General features: G+C 32.9%; 2 protein-coding genes across 3 annotated transcripts; one reads left to right on the top strand and one right to left on the bottom strand.

The window, feature by feature from the left end:
* Positions 1 to 994: 994 nt before the first annotated feature.
* Positions 995 to 7,801, bottom strand: LOC143068927 (uncharacterized). Of its 2 annotated transcripts, XM_076243330.1 has the most exons (3): positions 7,637 to 7,801; positions 3,715 to 3,786; positions 995 to 3,054 (listed from the first exon to the last, which is right to left on the bottom strand). In XM_076243330.1, exons 2-3 carry the CDS (start codon positions 3,769 to 3,771, stop codon positions 1,924 to 1,926), a joined length of 1,188 nt encoding a protein of 395 aa, XP_076099445.1. In that variant the 5' UTR covers positions 3,772 to 3,786; positions 7,637 to 7,801; the 3' UTR covers positions 995 to 1,923. The 2 variants fall into 2 exon arrangements, with proteins under 2 accessions (XP_076099445.1, XP_076099438.1); XM_076243323.1 differs by lacking the exons at positions 3,715 to 3,786; positions 7,637 to 7,801 and adding an exon at positions 3,589 to 3,695.
* A 3,032-nt stretch (positions 7,802 to 10,833) lies between these two features.
* LOC143068923 (uncharacterized) lies at positions 10,834 to 15,826 on the top strand. Its single transcript, XM_076243309.1, has 3 exons — positions 10,834 to 11,180; positions 12,778 to 12,824; positions 13,437 to 15,826. Exons 2-3 carry the CDS (start codon positions 12,801 to 12,803, stop codon positions 14,403 to 14,405), a joined length of 993 nt encoding a protein of 330 aa, XP_076099424.1. The 5' UTR covers positions 10,834 to 11,180; positions 12,778 to 12,800; the 3' UTR covers positions 14,406 to 15,826.
* Positions 15,827 to 19,357: the final 3,531 nt, after the last annotated feature.

Below are 19,357 nucleotides of genomic sequence, written 5' to 3'. Positions count from 1 at the left end.
TTTAGTCATTATTTAAAGGATATAAAACCAGACGTCTCCTATTACTTCGTGTAGTACCGGAGGAAGAGTTGATGAATGTCTATTTCTCCTTTATAGTTGCCAAGAAGTCCTGTTGACTACACTTTAACGTCAAATATACTTGCTGTAGTGGGGAAACAAATTTAGTAGTTATTCATGAAAAGGATGATCTGGTAGAATTTTGGACAGCAGCTTCATAATCAAGGATAAAAGCAATGATACGCTACCTCGGTTGGTTTGCATCAAAACATTTGGTGATTATTAGATCTATTTTCTATTTTTGTTTAGACAATAATGCGTATATGGAACGTCTATACAACGCAGTCTTGTCTTTTTTCTATGCCGTCATGTTTAGTCTAGATGCCAGTTGTTTTGATAGACAAACAATTATCCAGTATTGTGGACTTTCGCGGTATTTTGGACTTTAGATGAATTGCGGACTTTAAGGAAGTACACCACTAATTCATGGCCCCATTGCTTTCTACGTTAAATTCCTCCATTTCCAGCAGGCACGCCTCCTAAGTTCAAATAAAGTGGCAATCATTGCATGTAGAAGCAACACTTTATAGTGTCTTGTACTGAAAAAATTAGCAAACCTTTAATTGCATATAAGAATGAACTGGTCCCCGGAACTTCGGATGTAGTACCAAAACAGGTACTTCAGATCTGACAAACAGACAATATGTACCCTCTTTTTAAAATTTCGTGCAGTGCAGTTATTTTAATATTCAAAATTACAAGTCAAAAAGTGTTCTACAATGATCACCATTCCTTCAGCTTTTATTTGATACCATAAATACCTAAATATTCTAAATGTTTTGAAAGTTACACTCATGCGTAGGAACTATTTTGTGTTAAACATGTACTACTTTCTGGTATGTGCTTTCTAGCCGGACCCGCATTAGTGGTGTTACACCTTAAAGGTGCCATAATCCAGTAACATTCTTTATAAAATTTGCAGGAATATGAAGAGTACTTTCAGTTAATAAACATTTGTTTTACTAAAATACTTCAAATACAAATAAAGCCAATTCAAATAGTACAAAAAGTATACATAGTTGATCATAGTCTATATTTACCAGACCAGAAGTCCATTGCTAGACTTCTGACCAGACCTATAAAATAACAACAATCGTCAATTTAAATAACAGAGATTCTCGTTGTGAATAAAATAACAATATTGAGTCAATTGTTTATAAATTTATATTAAAATTCTGAAATGAAGCAAAATTTAAAGCATTATCACAGCATTATCTATATCACACACTTTCTATCACAGACATTGAAATATTAACTCTACAAGTGGATAAACGTTTATAAAACTTTTGCTTTTACTAAATGTCGTTGGTGCAGTACCGACTGAAAAAATCATTTCAGTTCAGTCTATTTTTAAAGAATATATCATTTCTAATTTCTGTTTTCTCCTTATAATTACCAAGTGCATGACACACCAATGTGTATAGTCATTAAAATGCTGGGTTTTTCTTTTCGTCAACCTTTCGAAATAATACATATATACCGAGAGAGTATGAAAATCTTTCCACAATTTACCGACAGAGTATTTTTAATGCAAATTTAAATGTAAAAATTTAAAGTAAAAATAAGCAATCGTGGTCGATAAGTCAATTCGCCCGTTACACGGAGAGATGTCTATATGTTAATGAAACTGAACACGAATTTTAAGTAAATGCAACACATCTATAACTATTACAGAAGTTTTGCAAATACGTTTACTGGACAGTCGTACAAAAATGAAAGTGTGATGGCAATTGCACCCTTGATAAATAATACAAGCGGGGGAAAATACAATAATGTGTACATATGTTAGGAACATAAATAAAGACAGATTCCTCATGTATGAACACAAGAATTGGCACAATAAATCACAATCACATTAAGAAAACATCACTTGTCTGGTCGTCTGAGCTTTGCAGACATATTCATAGAACGTCTCGCACCTGCTGGAATCCATTTTGAACCAGCCGGTTGTTCATTTTCTAATGGAGGTAAATTACTTGAGTTTTTACTAGCACCTTTATTTATTTTCATATTAGGCATAGAAGAACGAACTGCTGGCTTCGGACTTCTTGGTGCCATGGGCAACCGATTAATGTCTAACGACTCTCGTTTAGTCGTACTTTCCCTAGAATTAAGCAAGAGGTCTTTTATGTCCCGCACATCACTAAAAATTTCGTTATTCTGAGCTCTCAAGTTTTTCATCTCTTCGTATTGTTGTTTCATAACCTCACGCATGCGTTCGACTTCAAGACGCATAGCACGTGATGCCTTCTCTAAGTCGTCTCGGAACCGTGAGTTCATTTCTCCCTTTTCATATTCAAGATTTTTAATTTTAGTGTTTTGTTGTTCTATAATATGTCTAGCACGAGTCAATTCATTTTGCATAGAAACTAGTTTGTCTTTCACGGAATGAAGTTCATGTTTTAGTTTCTTTATTTCATCACTCTGAGATTTGTACAACGTATCTGATTCAAGGTGTCGTTTTTCTTCCCTAAGTTTTGATACTTTTTTATTTAAATCTTTCGCGTAATCTTCAGTTTGTTCAACAAGCGATTTCAATTCAGTAATCTCATCAATTTTCTCTAGTAGCTGTTGACTCTGCTCTTCCTTTTCTTTATTTAAATGTTTAATCCTATAATCTCGAACAGAAATTGATTCCGTTAGTTCACTAATTTCATGATCTTTTACTTTAAGAGCTCGGTCTTTTTCGTGAACAACTTTCTTTTTTTCTGTCTCTTGGTTTTTCTGTTCAACGTCAATTCGTAATCTCAAAGCCACTACTTGCTCCTCGAGGTCTTTGTTGACTTGCATCACATTTTGTAAAAGTTCCATAGCTTCAGTTGGTAGTTGAAAACTACCTATTGGCTCGCCCAGTTCTCCAATGTCTTCTGAATTACTTGTGGTTCCTGATAACGGCCTTGAAGAAGACTGAGGTGATGACACATTACTAGCGCCCTGATCTGTCTGTCGGTCTGTACTATAACCTTTTCCTGTTATCTTAAATCCGTTTTTATCGTCCTGAAATGACATGCAAACAATTCTAACATTTACTATTGTTCTGGTATTTGACAAAGAGCACCATTGTTGTTCCTTATAGATTCGTTTTATTTGATAGTATTATAAAGTTTGCTGGTGTCCAATTTGTTCTGTGTCATAGTGTGTTTCTTTAATGGTTTTTAGAAAAAATTCTATCCTGTATTAACTATTTATTACAATCTCCTTTTAAGCTTTACCACAAATAACAACAACCTTGTGTTCTAATATAGGATTGAACTAAGGTTTTGTAAGACGTAGCCGCTGCCATATTTATATGAATTGAAATTAAAAAAATTCATAAAATAATTTTATCCAAAAATTAAATCATGCCATACTCTTTATGTGCCGGTCCTTTGTCAGGAGCCTATAATTTTGTGGTAGTCTTTGGTTGCTGTCTGTAATGTTCCTTTTACGTTATTTGTTTTATCATTAATAAGACCGTGGATCTTCTCGTTTGAATTATTTTACATTTGTTATTTTGGGAATTTATAGTGTACATTGAGGTATAGGTTTTACCCGCATGTTGACTTGTTGAAGTCCGTGCGGTGCTTTGTGGTTGTTTGCTTCCACTTTAGTTGGTCCCTGGTTGATAGTCGTATCATTGGTAATCATACCACAGCTATTTGCTTTTATATAACAAACCATTTTCGTGTCTTTCTTTGGTCTGTGTGGTGCAATTGTCCCACCTCCAGTCGCCATCACTGATTGCTTGACCTAAAAAAAAAGAATTATTGAACAAAGCACAGCCTAAGCAGCATTAAAGGTATGTATTCTAAACATTTTTTTTCATACCCTTCTCAACGTATTTAGCCCAAGAAAGTTAAGTGCAGAGTATACTATGAAATATAAATATTCTAAACTGTTTTCCTCAAATTTTGTGTTCAATACCACATCTCCAACGAATTGTGTTAAAACAACCTATTGTCTCAAACCAACGAAGCTTTGTGATATGATATGAAAATAAGAAAATGGGTATGCCTCATTGTAGTTTAATTATAGGTTACCGTCTCAGTTTCAATGCGGAGCTATGGCTCACATCGAAAATTAAAAATTACCATGGTAAAAAAAATCCATCGGGAAAATCGTCCTGACTTGTATATACATAACGAGAAATTGAAATACTTCTGAACTAGAATTAAATTAAGATGGAAAATAATTATTTTTATAGTTGAGTACTGCCCAATAATCAATAGCTGACTGTCAGTGGCAAATATTTCTAGCACTTTTTTTTGTATATTTCAAAAGTGTATACCTTATTCATATATTGTGTAGGTTAAAATGTTATCTTGTCCCATATTGTTTGCGTTTTGATTTGTGTTTAATGCAACAGTGCAATACCTAAGTGTCAAAAGAGAGTTTTTCCCGACCTTTTCACATATTTTTAAGGGGTCTCATTGGGGATTCCAATCCCGGATCCCGCTTACTGTTTTTTTTTCAGATGCCCGTATCCCGCTTACTGTTTTTTTTTCAGATGCCCGTATCCCGCTTACACTATGTACGTAAGCAATTCTCATTTTTTGTCATTTCCCGGGTCCCGCAAGACCATTTCCCGTTTTCACGACTCAATAATTTGACTTTCACGTTTCTCGCTTACGAAAAATCGGCAATTCCGCGTCACGCTTAGATCCCAATTAGACCAACTTTAAAGGTTCCTATATACAAGTTGATAGGACGTTCCGTTGGAATAGGTAACCTTTTCACGCTATGCCTTAAAACTTTGCCTGTACTCAGAGTAGTCTCAGGCTGATCCGAATAGACAGTCACACCTGGCAAGGTGTGCCCTAGAGGCGTGGTTAAATACCGAAGTGCAAATAACAATTTACCTTTCAACAAGCCATCTAAGAGTATTCAATTTGCCACAGAACCGTGAATACACACATCGTATAAATCTAGTCAAAGCAGAGATAGTAAAAGGTCAATAAGAGTACACCAACATATTGTCTTTACAGATTATTGTACTTTAATTTGTTCACCTCATATATCAGTCCGAAAATGCATTAATTAATAAATTTATAACTTTTTTGGTTGTCTACTAAAATAATTCGAATATATACGTTTAACATAGAAAATTTATCTCATGAATGTGTACAATTGCACGTCTGTGCGTCTTATCTTCTTATTATCGGATGTTTATTAGATAAACCATAAGTCATCGGCGCGCTTACGATTACGTTTAAATATCATTAAAAACCAAGACTTTTACTGATTGTATTTTAAATCCCGGCATGCAAAAACCAGGAGAAAACGTCACGACCTACAGGAAGTAGTTAAAAAAATTTCATTAATTGTTGAATTTCTCCTTTATTACTGGACATATAGCGATAAAACTTTGTGAATATATATATTTTGTCATAATGAACATATTTAAACCATAAGTAAAAAATCGCGAATTTTCCCTTTAATGTCTCAAAATAATCGCTATACGTCCTTATATTTTTCAAGAAGATCAGTTTTATTGTGTATTTCAAAATATTTTATTCATATTTCAATCAATTTCAAAAAGAGTTCTCCATTTGTAACCACTCTTTTATTACTTTTTTCAAATAATTAAGTATGATAACTCTTGAACGGTTCAAGCGGAAAAAAACGAGAACCGCACTAAACCTAGGCCTGTCTTCATTGGACCAGAACATTTAATTAAAATTTCAATTAATTCCAAAAAGAGTTTCTCAATTTATAATTCGGAAACCAAATTATTATTATTATTTTCCCAACAATCAAGCACCATGACTCTGACTCGGTATAAACAACGAAAATCGAACTGTAGATCTGATTACATGTCTTAAATGGTCAAAAACATTTCAACAAAATGTCAGTTTATTGAAGAAACAAAAGGTTCTCTATTTATTATCTGGAAACCAAAGTCACGATAACGGACTATCAGCTAGAAACACAGGCGGACGGATGGACTGAGACATGATGATTCCTACATATATCACCGACTGCTGAGCGATGGCATTTTAAAAAAAGGATAAAACGGAGTGATGAAAATTCATTACAAATTAAGTCAAATGAATTAAAGTCGAACTTATCACCTTATCACCTACAATAATATGGAAGTGGTTAACTTTCCATCGTGTCAATTTCATTGTTATTTAAATTACAATTAATAAACATACAAATCAATGTTGAAATTGAAAATTATAAATTTGATAAAAGAAACGCTTAGAAAAAGCAGTGTAATCTTTAAATATTTAAATATCTACAATGAATAAAAATCATTCGTAAAGTACTTGGTATTTAATTATTATTGATAAAATCTCAGATTGGACAGCAGATAAATGCATATCTTTGTCCATGCAAAGTCGGCCGTGTTCTTCTTTTCATGAGAACGAAATCAATGACTGACGTGAATGAAGGGATGACGACGCATCCCTCGAATTATTTTGTATTTTCTGTGTAATGTTTGGTAGAATGTAAGATTGTTTACAGTTACTGGTTTTATTTGAAAGAACAAATAGTTTGAATAAATATTGACTATCTAAAAACTCTCTCGAAACCGTCGTCAACTTGTTCCGCTGAGCATATATGCTTTATCAGTATGTAGTAGATTGAAACTTTGTGTTTGATTTAAGTAATGGCATGTAATTAAGAATGATATTGCATGTTTTTATAATTGTTTGACAAGTATTTGGGTTTGTTATAATGCCCAACTACGGTATTGTACTATTTTTCCAGTCTGTCCATCCGTCCGTCCGTCGACAAAGTTGTCGTGGTCGTCAGCTTGAGACCTCAGTTCATTTTTACGTGAAATTTTTAACTAATACATAAATCATATTACTTTATTGACCTTGATTTCAAAGTTTTGATATAATGGTCATATGATGGTGCTACCGGGTTATGGTATTCTATGACACGGCGACGCATTCTGGTTTTTCTCTATTATAACATAACTTTAGAGTGCTTTCTCTGTATATTTTTTTTAACGAGGCTGCTACTACAAAGACATGAAAACTCTTCTTTAAGTAATAAGTTAAGGAATAGTTGTGTCTCATTGGCACTCGTACCACATCTTCTTATATCTATATACTTCTTGATAAAACACGCGAGAATTGCTGACATGATCGTTTCATCTTTTTAATATTTTCTCTCTTTCTGATAATATTTTAATATTTCTTGCTATTTAAATGTAAGTTTAACATGGCAAATACATTTATTGGGTGACTTAAACCTTGAATTGATAAGAATACAATAAGACAAGCATGTTACCTCACGTCTGACACTCTTTATCCTTTAAATTGTATGTAATTGTATATCTAAACGGATTTAAATATCAACATAAAAATCAAACTTTTGAATAAATCTTAAATTTTGTATTGTCACCATGTAGTTGTAAAAAATCATTAATAATAAGAGAGAGTTAAAATAACAGTTTTCAATTTTAACAATTTTTTTTCTTCAATATAATGTTTATATACGCTAGAATTTTTAAGGCGTATATTAAAGTAGGCTGCACTTAAATTATTTTAATAGCCAAGCCTTATATCAAAGTACATATACAGAATGACACAATAATGGTGAATTTGTGTTATAAATGCAGATGCATTGTTTTAAAATATCCTACCTCTTCTTCAAAGTTTACATCTTTATCCAAATATGTACTCTTTTCGGACGGTTTACATATCAATATCCGCCATTATGAACCAGTCTCGATTTCAGTTTCGGGATATTCCGAGCAGTAATTGATTCGGAATCATTCCTTTATCGTTGATGTAGTCTTGGACACCAAAGCTTACTTTGTTAAATGACTAAGATTAATCTTTACCTGAGTTATCGAGCAATTCTTTATGATATTTAAATGTATGTAAATAAATATTGTGTAAACATTTTGAGAACAAAGAAGCAGAAAATTATCAATATTAATAGCTAGGCAAGGGTAAATGACAAAAACTTTAAAAAGACTAAAAGATTAATGAAGTATGAATTTAAAAAGCTATTGAATTCATAAAAGAATAAATAGGGACTTTTTTACAACTTTGCATCCTATGTTTAGAATGCGCAAATGGTTTTGTTGTATTAGTTACGCTATACATGTACGTTTACAAATTACTTGACTGACTATTTCAGCGGAAAGTTAGTACATGAGCAGACAAGTACACTGATAGCATTTATGTGATGACGTCACATGAAGATCATTATTGTGTTTCTGGCATATAATGCTATCTTTCATTGATAATTTTTCTTTTTATGTCAATTATGATAGGATAAAATAAGAAGTATATATATGTTTTCAGTACGAAAAGGAAGCATGTTTGCAACATGCAGCCTAACATATAATTTACATGTAGTTTGCAACCTATAGAACGAAAGCATTAGGATATATGGATGCTTAAGTTGGTACTTCAATAAACTATTGGACATATTCAGGACGAATTAATATCTATATTCTAAAAATTGAATCACAAACACTGCAGGAAATTGATTATTATATTTACCTATACCTAGAACCTTATGTAGCATGGTTTATAAGGTCCCAGAAAAAAATTACTAAAAACTACTAAAGACTCAATCTTAAGATGTTATAATTAACTTCATACAATAAACACAAAAGCAGGTTGTTGTGCAACGGTGATGCCATTTGGTCCTGTTTGTGTTGAATTTGGTAGAATAAATTTATGCCAATTTTGACGTCCGTAAAAAACGAGTATTCCCTAAAAATATATTTGTTGTCTAGTCCCTTTCTTAATACAACACCTTATGATAACAACCATTCAAGTTTGTTTGAAATTTTAGCTGGAACTTATTTGGAATACGAATGTAGGATTGGTTATATTCTTGATGTCCCCCTCTTTATTACTGTAGAAAATTACGTTTTGATAGATTACTTAGGAATTATTTAGAAACGAAAATTTAATCCTGCAATCAAAGTTTACCTTAAATGAATTTGGTTTTTATTTTAAGGTCTTGCTGATCACATAGCTTCTAATGTGTGTGGCTTTCATGTGCAATGTTTGAGCGTACTGCATGCATGGTTATAACTCAAGATACTCGATTCGGAGACACTGAATTTATGAAAGTTTTTTTTCATCATCTATACAGACTATTTTTGCTCTTACCTTGTCTGGATACAAATTTCTGAGATCATTGCTGTTGATAGACTTATCAGAAATATCTTTCATTGTTGATGTTTAACTAAATGTATAGTCTTTCCCTTGATGCTGTGTCTATGCTACTTGTAAATTTTGAAGGATACTGCAAACTAATTGTGACATTTATACTAATTTTATATATAAATACCCTAATCAAAATTACTTAACCATACAGTTTGTCAGATCATTCCTTAGTGAAAGAGTCAAAGTCAACATGTTCTATTGACACTTTGCTATATCAATTTTCTCATAAACAAAGAAATCCAGTCTCCAATAAAATAACGTCTGGTAAGGGTTTCATTTAATATTCATAGTTTGACACTAGTATATTTAAAATCTAGTCAATTAATAATACATTACGACATACAATATATCTATCTATAAAGTTAACTTAGTGTGAAACTAAAGAAGAAAGAAGTAACCAAATGGTCATTCCTCTCGACCTATATCTTATTTATAGGTTAATATAGTTATTGGCTCTTGCAGGTATCGTTTATATCGCTATTTGGAAATAAAATAAAAGTCCTTCAGCTGGATCTCTTAGTGCGAAAAGGCTCTCAACGGATCTCGTTGACACATACAAAATTACCACTGTGACATTTCTTTTTTCTTTTTTTTTTTTACATCGAATGTGACCTTGAGAGGTTATTCCGGTGTTATGTTGCCGCAGAAATCATCGTAGTTCTGCACACACCTGGCGCTTTAGACTGATAACAGAACGCATTTCGTATGGATACGCGGGTATAATCGAGGACAAAATCACATTTCTTATCGCTTGTAATACTCATGAACATATTTTTTAAGAACATAAATAAATAATATGAAAATGTTTTGTCGCCGTGAGAAATATATAATATATAATTATATATACAAATCATGAATAACTATGCACACGTACCAACTTTTGAAAATTGTGTTTGCGGAGGAATATGTCATGTATTGAATAATTGTACGATGTACCAGGGACATACATAGCCAAGATATTCTGTTCTCAGTGTGTACATATCTGTCTGGTAGTTTTCATATTACCATCTGTCATTTATTCATCGTCCAACAATGGTAACTTGCGGTCATCCGATGTTCAGTATTTCAGTACTTTGATTATAATCAGCATGCATGTAATGTCGTGTAATAAACGTTTTACGTTTTTATAAACGAGGCGGACACGACGTCTATCAATCAATCAATCAATCAATCAATCAATCATCAACATTTAGCAGATATTTTTGCACACGTGACAATATAAATTCTATCTCGTTTTATAAATTATTTTTCAATTTCGACACACAGGACTGATTTCTTTTTCAAATGGATGTGCGTGAAAGGACGTCAAATAGCCTAAAACGAAGTTCTATATAAAGATTTTGACTGATACTAATGTAAATCCGTTCAGAATCGATGATGATCAATAGTTTCTTTTATATTTATATTCTTTGAGTCCAACTTTCCAGCCTCCGGGTGCGGGATTTTCTGGCTGTTTTGAAGACACATTGGTGGCCTTCTGCTGTTTTCTGCTCTTTGATTGGATTGTTGTCTCTTTGACACATTCCTAATTTCCATTCTCAGTTTTAATATGTATTTTAAAATACCCTCTGAAGACAGTACAAGTTTATTAAGTTTATTCAAATAATTCTCTCGTCAAGACAAGACATACATTGTTCCGTTTTCTTTTTAAAATACTATCTTGTAATATGCGTGTACTGTATTGACTTTTTTTTGTTTATCGAAATTACTTACAGAATTCACTTTTAAATAAAGATAAAAACCAGTACCTAATTTTCTATTCAATGGTACACAAAATTTAAAGATTACATTTATTGGAACATATCCAAGTTGAACTAAATGATACATATATTAAAGTAAAATATACGTTACATCTACACAGACCTAGATGTAAACCTATCATTTAAAAAGTATTTGTTTGTGCGAAATCGATAACTTTTTTTTTTTTTTTTATTAATTAACTCCTTGAAACAAAGAATGGCAAACTTATGACAAAGGAATATTCCCACTAAAAAGGTGAGTTGCTGTATATTGATAAATATGAATTTTGTGTTTACTTATATTTTGTCAATGCAGGACGATCAATCAATTTTAAAGTTTTTTTATATTGAATTATGAAATAGATACTATAAATTTTTAAAAGTATTACGGTTTTCTACGTTGTTATGAAAATGATTCTAACAAAATGAGACATCGTCACTTGAGATCAGTGCACCGGTTGGTCATTTTTGAATACAATTGTTAATATGTACTTTATAAATAACTTATATGTTTTCACAAAAGTCATTTTTAGTTTTAAAAGAAAGGCAAAAGATACCAGAGGAACATTCAAACTCATAGATCGAAAATTATCTGACAACACCATAGGGGGAAAAAAAAGCCAAACAGACAAATAATAGTACACAACTGAGACACAACATAGAGACCCAAAGACGAGCAATTTTTGACATTTTCTTTACATATATAATCGCAGAACTTTGGTTATTGTACATATAGTAATATTATATTGTGTTATCATGTTTTGAAAACTTTTGCAATTCGATCTGTTTACATATATAAGTGTTCATTGAATCTCTTATTAGAGGAAATAAAGATATGAATGAAGGTTAAAAGGAAGTAAATATAGATCGCTGGCGCCACCTATAGATTGAAATAGACAATTAATTTCCCCATAGGCGACAATGGTAGCCTTTTTCGAGATACAGACTTTAGAAAGTTGATTTTCTTAACGAAACCTTGCTAGAATCAAAGAAAAGTTATTGGACAGTATTTTTTGGTCCAAAAAATATAGGTTCGCGTTGCTTTTCTTAGCGTATTTTGTACTTATCTCCTATGCCTATCAATTTTGCCCTTGAAAATACGTGTCTTGTCCTAGCGTTGAAAAGTCATCTCAGTGCCTTTAAGGCTACGGAATAATTTTTATTTTGCCTTTTGTATAAAGCAGAGTGCACGAAGTCTCTAATAATAAAAAATAACGGGCGCACATATCGACCAATCAGGATTAGCCATACTCTTGATTCTGAATACCATGTTGCGCCCATAAAATCTAATGGTGTATTGTAACCTAGATTTTACATCCAAGATAATAGGTAGAAGTAAATTTATTTTCTGCTGCCTTGGTAATTAGAAATTAAAATTGAAATAGTGAGAAATGAGTGTTGGCCATTGGTGTAGAAATAGCGAGAAATTTAGAGAAAACTCTCTAAGACTAGCAAGATTTTCTGTGCCAAATTAAGCAAGGGGTGTTCTTCATTCATACTATTTCGAAAATTCCGGAACCGTTGAATACCCTTAAAAAATGCCATTTTTCTATCAAAAAAGCTGCGGCACCATATGTGTTTGACCATTGCATTTACACCCAAAGGTGTTGATAATTCAGAATTCGAAAAAAATTTTAATGGATCTTTGATAGTGAAAAGGCAGGACCAAATAAGGCTACCATTGTCGCCTATGTAAATAATTACTTCCTTGTAACCTGAATGAATCATCTGCGAAACGAATATTTCGTAGCGGTCAACCTATAAAAATGAACATTAATACGATACTAAAAGGCTGGATAAAAACAACGCTTCGACTATTATTGCAGAAAGCTGTACATTTTCAATTTTTCTAGGTAACTAAATAGGCGAGCGAAGTATGTCGTCAACAACTAAGAGAGAGGTAAGATCATAGGAAACTGCTAATTTCAATCTTATGCCGTTTTATTTCATCACTTTTACAAAAAAAATATTTCGGAAGGGGGTTTCAAATATAAACATAAGAAGATGTAGTATGATTGCCAATGAGACAACACTTAACAAGAAACCAAATGAAACTATGTGTCACCGTACGGCCGTCAACAAAGCCCTCACTGCACAGTCAGCTACAAAAGGCATCGAATTGACAGATGTAAAGCAATTCAAACGAGAAAACTAACGGCAAAAAAATATATACAAAATAATTAACGAAAAAAAAAAAATGTTGCACAGCAACAAAAGACAACCACTGAATGACAGGCTTCTGACTTTGGACAAGAATACACAGAATGTGACGTGATTAAACAAGATTGAAGTTTTAACAAAAAAAAACCGATAGGAAAAAATGTAACAAACAGGAGTACAGCCCTCAACATTGTGCTATAATCTGAATTACTATAAAATATCTATATCATGTATATGACGTCTGCTGAAAAATGACATTAGTGATTATACAAATTCTATTACTTTTTTTAAAAATAGATCAAAATGACTAGTAATCATTTGTAAAATTCGCATGTAAAAATTGTATTTACAGGAGCCACAAAAGTTATCAATTCAAGGGCTTTCTCTACCAAAACCTGAAGAAAAATCTTTTAAGGACAGATTTGGGTCTTTTGTTGGATCGGAGGATGAATCCGATACAATTCAGCATTCTTTGATTGAGCAAATAGTCAACATGAACTTGGGACTCGAAAAACAAATAGAAACATTACGTTTAAGACTTGACTTTGGAAGAAAGCATCACCATGCTGCAAAGGAATCTGAAAAACTTTCTATGGAATCCGAAATTAAAGTAAAGACAATCAAAATTGATTCTCTGAAAACAGAGCTGAATAGCAAGGAAAGTTCTTTGTCACAGTTAGAAGAAGACACGGATGACAAACGTGGTAAATTGGCTGAAATTCAGACTCAGATTAGTGAAATGAAGCAGAATGTCGATGCTGCAACCACGTGGTTAACGGAAATTCAGAAAGAAATAGTTAACCTGGAATCCGAAAACAGACAGTTGGTGTCCGGTGAAGCTTTTGAGAAAGCTCAAAAAGACATTGTCATTTTAAAAAACGAAATTTATACTTTTCAACAAAATATAAAAGTAATGTCGAAAGAACTAAATCGGGCGCGAGAAGTTGTTGTTTCCCAAGGAAACAGTATGAAAATTCTTGAAACAGACAAACTTAATATACAGGTTAAATTTAAAGAAGATTTACAACGAATAACAATGTCTGTACGATTTGAGATAGAACGCATGCGTGATATTATGCAAAACCAATGGAGCGAGATGAAATATCTGAGAGAGCAAAATCATACTGTGCGACAAGATGTAAAGGAAATCAAAAATTTGTTGACACTTGCGCAAGCTCAACCAGATTCTAGCCGTCTTGCAAAGAGACAACCTGAATCAACTTTGTCATCTTTTCCACCAAGCCGAAATCCAACCCGGAAACCATCTCATCCTCCCTTGCCGGCATTGTCGCCAAAACGAACGTTCGTTCATAGAAAATGATATTGCATCTTATTGCCTGCTCTTTAAAAAAACTTTTCTAAGTACATCACTTGGCATCTGATAGTAACATGCGACTGAAACAACTTAGGAAACTGAGTTCTAAGAAGAGATTTCTCTTTCCTTGTTTCGAGTTTGTAACAAATACGCGAACCCTTGAATTTCATTTGATGATACTAATTGAACATGACCGAAATATTACTTTTGTAGTTTAGATTGCAGTTAAGTCAATTTGGTATACATTTTTTGCACATGGAACGTCTTTCAAAGTTAAAATGTGTATCAAATATATATTGACTTTGCCCAATTGAAATGTTCAGACCAAAACCGAGATTGGTATTTCTTGGAATACATCAATTGCTTGGTCAATTTGTTATTCCAGATATATGAATTATGTTGGGTAAAAGTACAAATATTACTAATGGCCAATTGATCGCGTTTTTTTGGGAGATATCTTTGTTTTTTGTTTGTTTGTAAATGTATTTAAATCATATTAACTATTTGTCATAAACCATTAACTTGGAAAACTCAATATATACTCCGACAACACTTTTTAAGAAAGAAATGTTTACCGACCGTGCGAGGGCTAAAAAGCCAGTCAAGGTCGTTAAACACTTCCATATATAGAAATCTTTATGAATTCATTGTTCTATTTATAGTCATTTGAATTTCAACAAAAGACTAGAAAATGTGTCTTTCTTCTCTCTTCTTGATAACAAAATTGTTCAAGTGTTCTTACAAAAAATGTTATAAGCTGAGTCGATTGATCCACGAAACCTCGGTCTAAATTATCAATAGCTATTTCGTCAGGGGGAAAATGGTAATTGTGTGTTACTCTATAATCAAACATAACCACTCTAGAAAAATCCAATAGTAAATACTTAAAACTTGTATTGCAACCTCAACTTACAAGTCTTACAACAAATGGAAGTTATTAACTACTTTGACTGGCTATACAGCCCTCGCACGGTCGGTAACCTCAACTTACAAAGGCCCTCAACACAGCAAAAGACTGTCAAAGAGAAATTATTTGCTAAATGACGATCACCCAATCTGTTGACTGGTAAACGACTACGAGGGTCTAATGTCTACAAATTATAGTCTGGAACTTTATGACTACCGTCATTATTTGTCCAACAATCTAATTGTAAAAGAAACAATAAAGCATCTGTAACAAACACAAAATTTTAGCTACTTCTTTACAAGCAGAACCAAATACAATGAAAGTCCCAACTATGTACTGGCTTCCGAAGATACACAAAACACCTTACAAATATAGATTTATTTCATCTTCAAGCCATTGTTCCACTACTAAATTGTCTATTCTACTTACTAGTACATTTGGTACAATAAAAAACCTGATAATAAATTGTTCAATAAGGCCTTTGAAAATAGTGGAATTAATATTTTTGGAGTGTCAAAAACTCATTGGAAGTACTTGATAAATTGCATGCATATATTGTTGATCTGTTCTAAGTTATGATTTTTCTACCCTACATACCACTTTGCCTCATATTCTTATTAAGAAAAAATTCACATCCCTAATTAACTGGGCATTTAAAAAGTCAGAATGCGAGTACATATGTTCAAACTCTTTTAGGTCATTTTTTAGTAGCAATAAACAATGAACTATGTCAATTGGACATGCTTTGATACTATATATGCGCTTGAATTTTACTTGATAACATCTTTGTTCGCTTTGGAGATTCCGTATATCGTCAAGTTATTGGAATTCCAATGGGGACTAACTTTGCACCACTTATTACGGACCTGTTTTTGTATTGTTATGAGTTACAATTTATGACTAAAATTAGGAAAGACCCATCGAAACAACATTTGATACAAAAATTTAACAATACTTTTAGACATTTGGATGATATATTGGCTCTTAATAATGACGACTTCAGTATGTGTACTAAAGAAATTTGTCCTGTTGAACTTACTTTAAATAAAGCTAATACTAACAATGATCACTGCCCTTTCCTCGATCTTGATATCTATATCATTAACGGGAAGCTTAATACAAAAATTTATGATAAAAGAGATGATTTTTCATTTTCTATCGTTAATTATCCATTTTTAGATGGTGACGTTCCCTTGTCACCATCTTATGGTGTTTATATATCTCAACTTGTACGATTCGCTCGTGTTTGTAACACAGGCACTTGTCTCAGAAAATTTTTCCTATATATATACCTTAATATAACACAAGGTAGTACTTAACTTGCATTTTACAAAAATGTCAGGTGGTGACGAAATTCCGTTATATGCCGCTTTGTAGGCTGTCAACCCCACTTAAACTTGTTATATCGTAAATCTAAATTGATTTATCTTTACAATGGTTTATCATGAACATGCCTACATTTGTTGTCGGAATCATCCGTAGCAATCCTACCCAAATATGTCAATCGTAATAATTTTGCAAACCGCTGAAGAATTGGCAATAAAAGCGTCACGTCTCCTTATATATCTCGATTTCCGATTGGTCAATTTTTATGGAAAGTCTAAATGATTCTCAGAGTTATCTGATCTTGTTTCATTTCATACGTAAAGTCAAGAGAGAGTCTGAATGACATTGACGTCATGGGAAAATTTGTAATTTATTACATAAACTGGTTCGCCTGTCTAGATCAATGTGCATATTTGATTATATATAGCGGGATCCCAGTCTACTTATTACACATACCACAAATAACACTTGTTGGATTTTTTTCACGGTATCGTAATTATACAATTTTAAAAATTACAAACTGGATGATAAGTTCTATTCATACGAAAACTAACAGTATTTTCTGAAACAATTTTTATAATTAATCATTTACTGCGAGACGTGTATTGCACAGGCACTTGTTTCTATCCATACGAAGGTCGACTATCCATATAAATAGAAATTCTATTTATATGGATAGTCGACCTTCGTATGGATAGAAACAAGTGCCTGTGGTGTATTGCCAATTTTGTGTAGGTTGACGAAATAATTACGATTGACATACTTGGGTAGGATTGCTACGGATGATTCCGACAACAAAAGTAGGCGTGTTATACACCATTGTGAAGATAAATCAATTTAGATTTACGACATAACAAGTTTTATTGGGGTTGACAGCCGAGACACGGCATTTTTAATGGAATTTCGTCACCACAAAACATTTTTCTAAATCGCGAGTTAAGTACCTTATACATGTTATATAAAGGTATATAGGGGGAAAAAATCTGAGACAAGTGCCTGTGGTTTGTTACAACGTATTAGATTTAGCGAGAGAAATTTATGTATTACTGATAAATTATTACACCAGGGTTTTCGATATCACAAACTAATCAAAACATTTACTAAATTTTATCATCGGTATAAGGAAATAATTCGAAAATATAACTCAACATGCAGACATCTTATACGTTCATGTATTTCACATCCAATCTTTTATGGTAATATTCTTTACAAAGCACAAAAATGTCAGTATTCACCTCAAAAGCTTACAAAACCTTTAAACAGACTTATAAAGAAGGGAAATAGTTACGATTAGATACTGTTGAAGAAATAATCTTTCAATCAGTTTAATTGAGGTCTGGAGCTTGCATGTCAGTTAACTGCTAGTAGTCTGTTGTTATTTATGTATTATTGTCATTTTATTTATTTTCTTTTGTTTCATCTTCTGACATTGGACTCGGACTTCTCTTGAACTGAATTTTAATGTGCGTATTGTTATGCGTTTACTTTTCTACATTGGCTAGAGGTATAGGGGGAGGGTTAAGACTCATAAACCAGGGGCGTAGCTAGAAAGAAACAATGTGCAAGCAACTCCCGCCGAGCGGAACGAGGCGAAACATTTTTGGGACCCTTTTATGCAGAAAAATGTTGTTTTTTTTCGGTTTTCGGTCATAAGACGGTTAAAAGAGGCGCTATATGTAGTCAGGACTTATAGAAAAAATATGATTGTAAAACTATTAATAAATCTTCTGAATAGAGTAATACATAAACAAAACATATTTGTGATACAGAATTTACTCAAAATCGTCAAAAATCTGCTCTTCGGGTCTAGGCAGAAACAAAGTTCTCTATTACTTTGTCAATATTCACACTGAAATACCGATGAATACGCAGTAACTGTATGTCGTTGTTCATTGTTGATCGTACATTTGTTTTCAACATGATACGTAGTACACTGATAGATCTCCATGGTAGCACTCGCAAGATGTTATAAACCAGCGTACATGTTCGGCATCGAGCGACCTCCCAATAAAATTCGTCAAAATTACATGCCAGGTCAGTTTCGTATGTCTCAGACAATGTTGGGATTTGTTCGTCTGTTATATTTCCTACAACGCGATGAAGCAGATACAGCACAAAGAAGCGATTTTCTGATAATACTAGACGCGACTCCACTCTTCAGTTCCCTTATCATATGGTCTATGAACGCAAAAAATAATGAGACTTTCCAATACTATTTTGGCTTGTTTGCAGAGTGATTGGCTCCGGTAGTCTGCCGACCACATCGCCTCGGCATATTTTCAATTATATCGAAGGAACCTGATAATTCTAATGCCGATTGGTACATCTTATTCCAAACTGATGAACCGTACACTGTAAAATGTGCTCCAAAACTACATGTCTTAGACTGAGTATTACAAATTCAAATCTTGTAAAAGATACAAGTTACTGTCCGATTTTGCCATCATCTCCAATAAAACTTTAATTTTGAAACCAAATGCCGTTATTTAATGATATTTCATCAATTAAAAAAGTGACAACATACGTGTTTCCTTTAACATTCAATTTATAATTTTTTATTTTGCCATTATTTTTTTGTTGCTTGCCGAATCGATGTGCACGCAACTGCGTGTTAGCGTATAGGGAGCTACGCGCCTGTAAACATGTTTAAACCCGCCGCAATTTTGCGCCTGTCCCAAGTCAGGAGCATCTGGCCTTTGTTAGTCTTGTATGATTTTTAATTTTA

This window comes from Mytilus galloprovincialis, chromosome 1 (genome assembly GCF_965363235.1).
Source record: "Mytilus galloprovincialis chromosome 1, xbMytGall1.hap1.1, whole genome shotgun sequence".
In the NCBI taxonomy this organism is placed as follows: domain Eukaryota; kingdom Metazoa; phylum Mollusca; class Bivalvia; order Mytilida; family Mytilidae; genus Mytilus; species Mytilus galloprovincialis.
The sequence above is the reverse complement of the archived record's forward strand: the minus strand, read 5'-3'. Positions and strand labels throughout refer to the sequence as shown.

Coding starts and splice junctions, on each gene's coding strand:
- LOC143068923 (XM_076243309.1), top strand. CDS start 12,801: ATGTCGTCAACAACTAAGAGAGAG. Junction 12,825..13,436: donor CGTCAACAACTAAGAGAGAG/GTAAGATCATAG, acceptor TTGTATTTACAG/GAGCCACAAAAGTTATCAAT.
- LOC143068927 (XM_076243323.1), bottom strand. CDS start 3,684: ATGATTACCAATGATACGACTATCAACCAGGGACCAACTAAAGTGGAA. Junction 3,055..3,588: donor TTCAACAAGTCAACATGCGG/GTAAAACCTATA, acceptor ATGTCATTTCAG/GACGATAAAAACGGATTTAA.